Here is an 11504-nt window from a genome sequence, read left to right on the forward strand (position 1 = left end):
CAGAATATATTGCTTTAAGTCAGAGGAAACTGTAATAAGATAAAAAGTAAAAAAAAAAGGCTCGGAAATAAATAATATATACGTTTTTCTTCTTTCCATTGCCATCATTAGATAAAAATTATGTAAAAGAACTATTGCCAGGACGCATTTTTCAACAGAAGACCTTTTTTGGGCTCCCAATTTTATTTTGTTTATTTGAACAACATAAAGATGAAGAGGAAAACTACAGCATTTCTTTTATATTTATTAACAGCTGAAGATCGAAAAAGAGGAAAATCCAATTTTTCAAATTTCAACAAAATGTTCGTCGACGTTGACTGAAAAAAAAATCAGACATTGAACCGGTGATTTGGTCATGTCTGTAGAAAATTAAGGAAAAGTAATGAACTTTCTTTGCCACGGATTTACAATCATGATATTGAGGTGATGAAAATAACGAAATAATATTCGTAATTGATGAATAAAGAAAATATACGTATAACCAAACAGCTTTCGTATTTTTGTTTATTGACCCTCCACAAGATCTATGGTTTCCGATGAGGCGAATTCTTGCAAGTTGTAATTAAAACACAAATGTGAAGTCTTCAGAAACATTAATGAAGTTAACAGTTACACTGGCTTATTCCGATACTTTTTGTGTATTTGTACATGTGTAGCGATCGTCTTAATTTATTATCAAGTTTCTCACACCTGTGTTTTTCACAGTATATTTCTTCACTGACACGTCATGGAAGTTTCTTCGATCGTGATCGGCTGTGTAGTAAACAAAATGAGTGATGTTCAGTTTTCCACAATACCTCTGCATGATCATGGAATGATACCCAAACGCTGCAAATGCAGTTCAAGTCGGCAGTGAATACGTACACGTACCATATGCCATGGAATTATCGATCAGTATCTCGCTCTATCAGCAGAGGGTGTCATGAATGTGGAAGCAGCATAATTTCTAACGAGATTTTCACTATTCGTGGTCACTTTTTTCTCCTCAACGCTATATACCCTTTAAGACCTGCAGTCATAGCATTGTATTCTATCTCCTATAAATCCCCTACAGCTATCAACTCTGCCCAGAAACCTTTCTGATTACGATACTAGTACTGTTGGGCCTTACACATCATTCAAGCCTGACAGTCAGCAAGTCTCTGAGCTATGATTTCTTACCATATGGTTTCTTTATTGTTCTTCACCACGGAGAGAGGAAACTAACGACAATGATAAAATTTACATTTCTTTGAACTTTCAAGTGATTCATTGCCGATATAATTTCAAGAACTGGACGCCGTATTTCTAAATAATACCCAGGATTTAGCCAATGTTTCTCACACAGGTTGACAAATGAAAAATTGAAGTTGTAATATACTTCACCTTTTTCTAGAAGATGTTTTTGGTCTCGATTCCGGAATGGGATCTAATTCACTGCAATCAGAATATAAGTAATGTCTGTTGTTACACGTACTTCTGAACTAAATACTACATGACGAAGCCACCAGTAGATGTTCACTTTTGAACATTCAAAGTATCAAAACGATTAATCTTTCATTATAATTAATCACGTATATGCATACATTATACATAATTTGCCTGCTAAACGTCTCGGTATAATATTTGTATTTTATGTATATGTGTGTGTGTGTTTACATACACAAATATGCCATGAACCACACAGCTGAAGATTGAACGTCTGTATAAAGATCGGCCATTCACCTTTCTGCCTTTTAAAGTTTTTTTTTTTAAATTATGTGTATAATTAACGAACATATTTAGTTAGTTAGCACAGCTACATGTCAGACTTACTAAATGTTATCCGTTTACAATTTCAAGATATATATTCTCCTTATTAAAGAATTAACACACATATAGTGTTGATATTAACTTACACATTCATTCTGTATGCGACCTCTGGGTCAACCATGCTTATCGCCGTCTTCTTCGTAATGTAACCATGTCTGACTTTATTCGGTAAATTCATAAACGTTTGCACGTAGTCTGTAGTACAGTATGGTCCTAGACTATTCCAGGTGTATGGAGTATACGGGACTCTGAAAACAAAAGGTATATGGCGAAAATTATACAATTATTAGAAGAGTATTATTATTATTATGACGAAAAGACAATTAAGTCAGTAAAATAATAGCAATGAAATAAAATATAAACCAACAAACAGATAGTTACTCATGTGCTTAAATTATTTTCATTTATTTTTTGTACTTTTTAGAGCTTTTTTAAAACTTCTATTGTATGAGTATCTATCTTCGTTTATAGTTATTTGAAACGCTATCAATTAACTTTATCATATATGTATAGAGTCGTCGTCATGTTTTTTGTTCCGATGAGGGCGCACCGATACAGCGTATCAGCGAGTCAGTATAACTTCATAGACCCTTTCGTGTAGGGTCTATGGTATAATAGTACATACGCAGTTGTTTTATTTTTTGTACATCGGGTATACATGTATATGATAAATTAAAAAATATAAGTATATAAGTACTGTATATGCAAATTATACCATACACGAACCGGGCCATTCAAAATCTCCATGTATAATATTTACCTTTGTGGTTTAGCGACTTTCACATCATTTTTCAGTTCTTTGTTCTTTGCCTTCATCTTGTCTAGCTGTTTCTGGTATTGTCGATGCCTGTTTATTTCTGTTTGGTCGTGTGATATTTCTGTGTGTGAAGCGAAAAAAAAAGACATGCTAGACATTTCGCCATAATAATTTCACTTGGGGTGGGTGGTATTAAAATCAAATTTTCAAAAATTTAAACAATACGCACATACCATTTGTAGTTGATGAACCAGGACTAGTAAGCGATTTTCTGTATAATATGATTATTTGTGAACACTCACTTTTTTTGACATCTTTGGTATATTTTCTCGTTGTTTCCAGTTTTTCTTCAGGTTGCAATTGCTCTTCCTGCTCTCCTTCATCATCATCACTCTGCCGTTCTTCTTGTTGTGTTGCCGCTGTTGTGTCATCACACTTGAAAATGCAAAGAAGTAGAAAGTGAAAAGACTTTAATGTACTTTATGGTCAAAAATTAAAATGAGCAACGGTAGACAAATGGCACAACGTTACATGTATGATTATATTGTATCATAGATGTAACCATAAGTTCTAACCGTCTTTCACACACACACACACACACACACACACACACACACACACACACACACACACACACACACACACACACACACACACATATATATATATATATATATACACACAGACACACACAGACCGTCACACACATATATATATACACACAGACACACACAGACCGTCACACAGCACACACATACGCGCACGCGTGCACCCTCAACACATACAAAGCAAACTACTTTTGTTTAATAAATAATATCCTGACACCCGTTACAAATTTAAGCATTATTGCCATATCCTAAACATATAAAGATTTTGCAAATTATTGCAATATAAAATAGATTCAGGTCGAGAATTCCCAGTAGTATTTAGGATTTGTAAAATATATATATGATTAATACCAAATTTGTTCCGCCATTATCAGTTTAATTTCTGGTGACAGTTGAAAGTCTGATTTTTTTTCAGTCGACGTAGACGGTACAGTTTGTTTGATCAACGGATGTAAAGTTCAAAGAGAGCAATATTAGTCTATCAGCTAGCCCTCGGATGTTCTTCCGATAAAATACGACACACAGCCGAACAACGCTATCGAGGATGGAACATCCGGGCAGGCCCTCGGCCTCACATGCGAACTTCGTTCGCTTATAGTAAGAGCATCGAAAGAAAGCCCGAACGTCTAGCAGCAAGACTAGAGCAATATGCTACACGTATATATGCAAATTAAAGTACACAAAAGTTCACGACATACATATGGTAATGCCAGTATATTGCTATATACCTACAGGCTGTTCAATATCAGAGAATACTAGTATACACAAGCCTCTTTGGTGTGCACCGTTGGAAAAGTTCCAACAACAGTAATCTGTATAGCTACGAGTATGTAATAAATTATTCTAGATGAGTTTCACCGAGTGCAAAAATAAAACCTGGTAACGTTTGGTATTCATAGCATATCTAACACATGTTCCTCCTTAGCCACATAACTCTAATGAAATATACGAAAGCGAATTAATGGTGGTGTCCAGGGTTAACGTTGGTGTATTGCGAGGTCCAGATTTGACCTCGGAATTTGATCACAATGGTTCCTTTCATCGTGTGTATGCCTGTAGCAAAGGTTTCGAATATTGTGTAATATATTACAAGTGAGTTGATAGGGCAGGGAAATACCATACGTTTACGGTTAGTTTGGCATTTTACACCTCAATCTAACCTATTGGCCTTGCATTTTGTACGCCATTGTAATATGAATGAGTCGTAATTCGTATGTGATGGACGTACACATCAGTCTCATGGGGCCCAAAAAATCAATAACGGCGTAAACAAAGATTATTTTCATGCTAGCTTGTGCTGAACTTTCATAGTTTTTGTTACCTAGACAACGTCTAAATCAGATATGAAATATACATACGTTTACTTATCAACATATTTATTTTAATAAACTTGATTTAAGCCATACCGACATCAAGCTTGAACAATACATTTTCAAGTGTAACAATCCATTGCCACTTACCGTATCGTCTAGCTGGTCGGACATTATACAGCAGGTATATACTTACTAAGATACACAAACAGGAACTGATATGGCGTTACACTTTAATATGGCGTTACACTTTAACACTTCACTGCTGGTCCATTCCGATATGATTCAAGCAGGTAGGGACCGTCACCATAACGACGATTGTTGAAATAATCAACCAATAATTACTCGCGAGGTAAATCATGTGACTTGGGTATATGACAAGTTGGGAGTTTCTCTTCGAAGTGTCAGCATCACATGACATCAAAAGACCCGAACGATTGTTGTCATGATTGTGACTTTAATTGTTTACCTCACTTAGTTTGTAAATGATTTTTAGTGTCATTTGATTTTCTTTTCCTATTATTGTTATTGTTCCTTATTACTGGAAACATTAATCTTAATATCTATTTTGTTCCGTGCCGGTCTTGCTCTCTCATCCATTTATTGATTTGTTGTTGTTGTTGTTGTTGTTGTTGTTGTTGTTGTTGTTGATGATGATGATGGTGTACGCTATATACTCGTTCTCGGATAAAGCCGCTGACGCATGGCAATTACATGTATGCGTGAAAAATGACAAAAACAGGTGGCTGGACATTACTAAGTAAATTCCCATACAGGTAACTTTAATAGTGTGTATTCCACAATGTCCAATCACTCTCCCTACAAATCTAATATATGGCTACTATAAACCATAGAGAGTGGAGAAGAAACGCCACTGTCTATATGTATGAATTAAATCCGCCCACAGACTGCTGTAAATAGAGAGTAAGTCCGTCAAATAATGCGCCGACATGTAAAGGGCTGAGAGGTCGACACCGTAGATATTAGATATTAACTTTACAACAGATATAGATACTCTCTTCATACTAATCACTATTGTAAGACTATGGGTGACATGGTAGAATGACCAACCACTATAATTATAGACAAATCTTCTACAGTGTAGTTCATAGTATAATGTGTATATACGAATCATTATAGCATTTATGGGGGGGGGGGGGTTACATGAGGATAAAATATTGTAGTGAAAACAGTGTTGATATCAATTTGGAGTTGATTTTAAAGAGTTGCAGCAGAAAGGTGAATCACCAATCATAATATAGACAAATCTTCAATAGTGTGGTTCATGGCATAATGTGTATGGTAATCATTATAGAAATTTCCTCAGCTGTTTAGTTATCATAATCTCCAATACCACACACAATCACACACACAGACACACACAGATACACAGACACAGAGACACACACACACAGAGACACATATATACACACACAGACAGACAGACAGACACACACACACAAACAAACAAACAAACAAACAGATATATATATACACACACATAGACAAACACAGATACACAGACACATAGGCACATATATACATGTATATAGACAGACACAAAGTAAAAGGATAATCTAAGTGTACAAAGAACTATTTATGATTTAATAAAGAGAAATAACACATTATTAAACACAAACAATAACTTTATTGCTTCTAGACAATACATGTACATATATTTTGAAATGACTGATGAGATAGCAATGGGTATAGTCTGTTATGTATGCCATGTCAGGGCGCCCTCAAGCATCGGCCAACCCCTTTCACAAGACCATTGAGAGTGGAACGACATGACGTATCTTACAGCCTAAAATGTGTACAGAACTATGAAATTTATTATTACATTATATATTATATCAGCTATATTCACTTTTCATCTCAAATTCACAGGTAAACATAAAACAGTTGTGTACACACAAAAGATTGTAAAATGGTTCCATGACTGAAATAAGTCAATATCAAAAGTTGGGACAAGTTTGAAAGAAAACATATTAACCAATTTAAAACTTTTGAAATAAAGACAAGAAAAAAGATCAGCTTGAAATTCTGTCTGAAACTTAGATTGTGTTTTCTATAAAAAGATGCAAGTCCATCTACAAAAAGCTATAATGTCCAGTAGTCCAGTAGTACTTGAGTAGAAACACTGGTAATCAAGCCTTCGGTTTGCTAAGATAGGCTCAAACTAAACCTATTGTTCTTTAACGATATGATAGATTACACAAGAGGGTGATGACATTTCCTCTCTTGAGCGAGTGTAATCACCCTGTGATCATGATAGTGTAGATATTGGAAGTCCCAAAACACTACGCTGCAAGTTCTCTGCAGACGCCTATCCCTACTAAGACTACAATTAAACCAACGTCAATTCAGTAGCTTATCACTGTTTGTTGTATCAACACGTTACAAGAATAGTTTTAGTTTGTCTCTATCTCAGCTTACAGAAGCCTCAATTACCAGAGTAATACTTGCTTACAGTGTTATTTGAAGCTATGATTCATTAGGTTTGATATAAACACCTTCTGCTACTTTCCAGTAAGTGGCACTGCTAGGAGAATCTATACCAGCTATTTCACGCTGTCCTCTTATTGGTCTGCCATATACTTGATCTGTGGTTGCTAGGTAACTGTGTGAGAAACACATCAAGTATTGAGAATCAGTGTACTACTCATGTTAGGTTATCATAAGGGTGACACTATGTTCAGGAGATAGTCATGGCCAAACTGATCTTGATTTCCTGCTTTTAAAATCTATGAGTTATGCTATTCTAACTCATAATACATTTGTATCACATTTGAAAGCCGTTTACAACACATGAATGATCTTGCAGTCCTCATCCAACACTGTATGAGAAAGATTGAACACATTACTGTCACCACAATATCTCTGGAATAGCCAACCATTAAAGAGCATAGTCATAATAAACATTTTAATAAACTTACAAAGTCCTCTCACACCTCTTTAATACAAAAATTCTCCAACACAACAGCAGAAGCAAACATTATATCCCATAATTACACTGTCAATGTTGATCTCTTTGATTCTGTGCAGCAATAATCAATACTTCAACAATCTAGTTTTATCTCTCTGTCTCTGTTTCTCTGTCTCTCACGCTGTCTGTCTGTCTCTGTCTCTGTCTGTCTGTCTGTCTGTCTGTCTCTCCCTCCCCCCCTCCCCCTCTCTCTCTCTCTCTCTCTCTCTCTCTCTCTCTCTCTCTCTCTCTCTCTCTCTCTCTCTCTCTCTCTCTCTCTCTCTCTCTCTCTCTCTCTCTCTCTCTCTCTCTCTCTCTCTCTCTCTCTCTCTCTCTCTCTCTCTCTCTCTCTCTCTCTCTCTCTCTCTCTCTCTCTCTCTCTCTCTCTCTTCCCCCCCCCCTGTTTTCTTTGTGGTTGTTCTGTTTTTACTGTATATGTAATATGTTTCTATATATTTATTTCAATGCATGAAACTCCATCTATGGATGCATTGTCTTAAAGAAATAAATGAATTAATAAATCAATAAAAAGAAATCAAAAATAAATGAATACGTATTTAAAATAAGAACTAATGACAATACTTACACTTCAGTGGCTACATGTTTCAGACGTACTTGCTCATCTCGTCTCCATAGTGATGATGAACATGTGACAGCCCAATAATCACCTATATGAAAAGATGAAATTAATAAACCCTTCAAATAGAGTTCACTTTGTTGCATCAATCTACTTCATATTATTACTGGGTCAGATACTAAATGGTTATGTGAGGGTGTACAATTGTATATAGGGAACAATTATATGGACATGTCCTTTGAGTGTCTACTGCAATAATGAGTACAAAAACTAAATCTATTTTGTATGCATTTATGGCAGTATGAAACATATTTATATTTGCAGGCATCCTTTGTATGCAGCATTTGTACTCATAATACATACCTGTTGTTGATATTTGTGTATTTACACTTTTTGCGGTTTACTTTTAATAAAGGCCACGAATTCAATCCTAGGTTTTTGCATTAGTCTCACATAATCAGTTAAGACACCTGGAACAGATGGGATTGTTTCTTTGTTTCTTTGTTCAGGTCTATGTCTTTAATTTTGATCTTAAATCCAAACTGGGATTGTCAAAGAATAATATAATATACCTCATCAAATTGAAGACAAGATATCCAAATATACCAACAATGACTGTGTAATTTATTTATTCTGTGTAATTGGTAGATATTTTGAATGACAGTAAGTTAGTATGACTTGCCTTCATCTCCAGAACCATCATCCCCAAAAGCACTAACTTCTTGGTTTCTACTAGATAACGGTGCTTGGAAATGATGACTATGTAAATTACGCATGGTGTTTGCATGTGTCAGTCGTATAGTCTGACCACACTTTATTGGTGTCCTGTAAAGAAAACAAAATATGAAAATTAAACTTTTATTATGGTTGGAATGCTTCATAAAATGGTTTGCCAAATACCATATAGTATGAACACTTTGCTGGGGACACATACATTTTTTTACACAGTTTTTTTTATGAGCTAGGCAACATCACAAGTAATTTGATATGAGATCATTATAAAGCTGACCAGTCATCCCCACTGAGTGACACAATAGCAGCACACACACAGTCATGTACTAAGATAAGATTATTTTTTAGATACATTTAGATTCAAGTGCAACCCATTACCAATAAGCAATGAAGTATTGCTATCAAAATGAACCCATCACAATTTATATATACATTCTAATGATTCTTTGCATCATTGCTTACGACTTGTGACAGTTGAGTGCCCCTGGATACCTAAATGTAAGTCGCTCAATGCTGCCAGTTGAAACCAAGACATTTCAAGACAAGCTGTGATGTTCTGTACCATCTTTGACTTTGCAACACAAGTAAATAATACCTAAAGAACAACTGGTATTGCTTTTTGTGGAATGTTCATAAACACTAAATTACAGAAATATATGTACATACCCTCTAGTACATGGTTTATCAACTCTTCCTTTGATTTGCCAGTAACTGTTAGCATCATCTGATTTATCCATACCTGTAACAGACTAAAGAACACAACTAACATTTAAATCTTTAACACAGAGTTTATTATTACAAATACTCAAAGGCCCTTTAGGTAATAGTACTTGATATCTTTATGATGTATATTTAAAGGGAGAGATCCCCTAGGCTTTTGACAATCATCATCAGTGTAACAGATCCCCTAGCCTTATGACAATTATCTTCAGTGTAGCAAGATCAAAATTCTATAACTATACCACTTTGTTTTTGGTAAGGGTGGTAAGTATGCAAAGTTTTTATCAAGTTACCTTATCAAAGTCATAGTATGTGGTATTGAAATGTGTGCCATCCCAATGAAGTGAACACATCATATTCAAAGTTATAGTATGTGGTATTGAAATGTGTGCCATTCCAATGAAGTGGACACATATTCATACATGTACATATTGGTTTTACCATAGACATTGTCTATGGTTTTACAGTACAGGCATTTGCTAATATAGCGTATACATGATGTATAGTAATGAGATTCAAAATAGTTTCCTATTCTTTCTACCATATATCGTACATATCCTTTGAAACCATAGACCCTGCATTGTGTTGGGTCTATGCTGAATAAAGTAAAATAAATACAAAACAGAATATCCCAAAACTCTTTTCGACAATCTCCTGCAATTAATATCATTACTACCATTACTACATGAAAATGTTCAAAAACACATTTTATGCAAATAAGCACATCAAATATATTCAGCTTTATACATTTACATATACATCAGATATTATTTGTGTATCTGTATTTCATATTTCTTGATAATCCTGTGGTTTAAACAATACAGTTATATCTTACCTGTTGTCCACTACCTGACCCATACTTCACATCATGTGAATGTAATCTGATATTATATTTGACACTCTTTAGCTTTACCAGTGAACCACATGATACATATTCATACTCTATGATTTCTGGAAAATAAAATTATACAATATAGTAAGTTGATTACATTTCATATGCAGAATTAGCTGGATTGAAGAGTACATTTCCCAAGCTGACATTTATTTTCAAAGACCTGTTTTAATTTTTAGCGTTACCATTAGTGGCACTACCATGAAATGTTACAAACTGATTACTAAGGTAACCATATGTGTTACCATACTATAACAACGAACTAATCAATATTATGTATATAACAGATGTTGGGCCTCCAGTCGCCACTTTCACCCTAGTCCTGGGTTTATTATTGATACATTGTACATTACAATTGAAAAAAAAATATGTAGATAAATTAATCGATCACATTTATCTTAATCTTGCATTATTTAAAAAAAACCAAAAAAAAACCACTAATATATGCTGACTATTCAGTAGCTCCATGCAGAAAGTTGATTGCATATCTTTATCAATTGTGAACCTTTTATATTTCATTTTGTTTTTCAAAATTGTATCATACCACACTCTCTGGTAGTGTGTGTACAGTAATAAAGATTGAATTGAACTTAATTCAATTGAATTACATTTAATTGAAATCAATATTGGATATTAAGTAAAAAATTTTTTTTCCATTTTCCGAGGTAAGATTATAGTGACTGGGTATATCAGACATGAACTGATCTTTTCTATGGGTGAATATGTTGATAATGATGAAAATGTCACGTGTACAGTGGCTGATGATTACAATTCATTTGTAACAATCACATCTCTCCATAATTTACTTCTTCATAGTAAATATGGTATATCGTGTAAATTCATGTTCTAGTAGCATAACTGCACAGAATCGATGTGTCTTTGTTCATAATCATAGCAAAACAGCATGACCACAATGAAACGTTAAACAACAGCCAACCCGGAAGTGGTGTCTACTCTACGAGTACTTATCGGACTATATTGATGTGGTTTTCTAAAAGACTTGATTATAATCTTAGGGACTTACCATCGTCAAAAATGGCAGAAACTACAAAAGATGTTAAAATTATCAGAAATATTCCTAAACATTCACAACGGAACTGCAGTATGGAGGTCGCCATGTTCTTCAGCCACGTCAGTGTAATGATGTGA

At 34.6% G+C, this 11504-nt stretch overlaps 2 protein-coding genes across 2 annotated transcripts; both read right to left on the minus strand.

The window, feature by feature from the left end:
* Nucleotides 1–208: 208 nt before the first annotated feature.
* Nucleotides 209–4838, minus strand: LOC144445077 (uncharacterized). Its single transcript, XM_078134629.1, has 6 exons — nucleotides 4617–4838; nucleotides 2851–2983; nucleotides 2552–2669; nucleotides 1878–2039; nucleotides 1366–1416; nucleotides 209–753 (listed from the first exon to the last, which is right to left on the minus strand). Exons 1-6 carry the CDS (start codon nucleotides 4638–4640, stop codon nucleotides 726–728), a joined length of 516 nt encoding a protein of 171 aa, XP_077990755.1. The 5' UTR covers nucleotides 4641–4838; the 3' UTR covers nucleotides 209–725.
* Nucleotides 4839–6106: 1268 nt separating this feature from the next.
* Nucleotides 6107–11498, minus strand: LOC144444548 (stromal cell-derived factor 2-like). Its single transcript, XM_078133998.1, has 6 exons — nucleotides 11380–11498; nucleotides 10299–10414; nucleotides 9410–9492; nucleotides 8694–8836; nucleotides 8021–8102; nucleotides 6107–7089 (listed from the first exon to the last, which is right to left on the minus strand). Exons 1-6 carry the CDS (start codon nucleotides 11471–11473, stop codon nucleotides 6954–6956), a joined length of 654 nt encoding a protein of 217 aa, XP_077990124.1. The 5' UTR covers nucleotides 11474–11498; the 3' UTR covers nucleotides 6107–6953.
* Nucleotides 11499–11504: the final 6 nt, after the last annotated feature.

This window comes from Glandiceps talaboti, chromosome 13, assembly GCF_964340395.1.
Source record: "Glandiceps talaboti chromosome 13, keGlaTala1.1, whole genome shotgun sequence".
NCBI lineage: Eukaryota > Metazoa > Hemichordata > Enteropneusta > Spengelidae > Glandiceps > Glandiceps talaboti.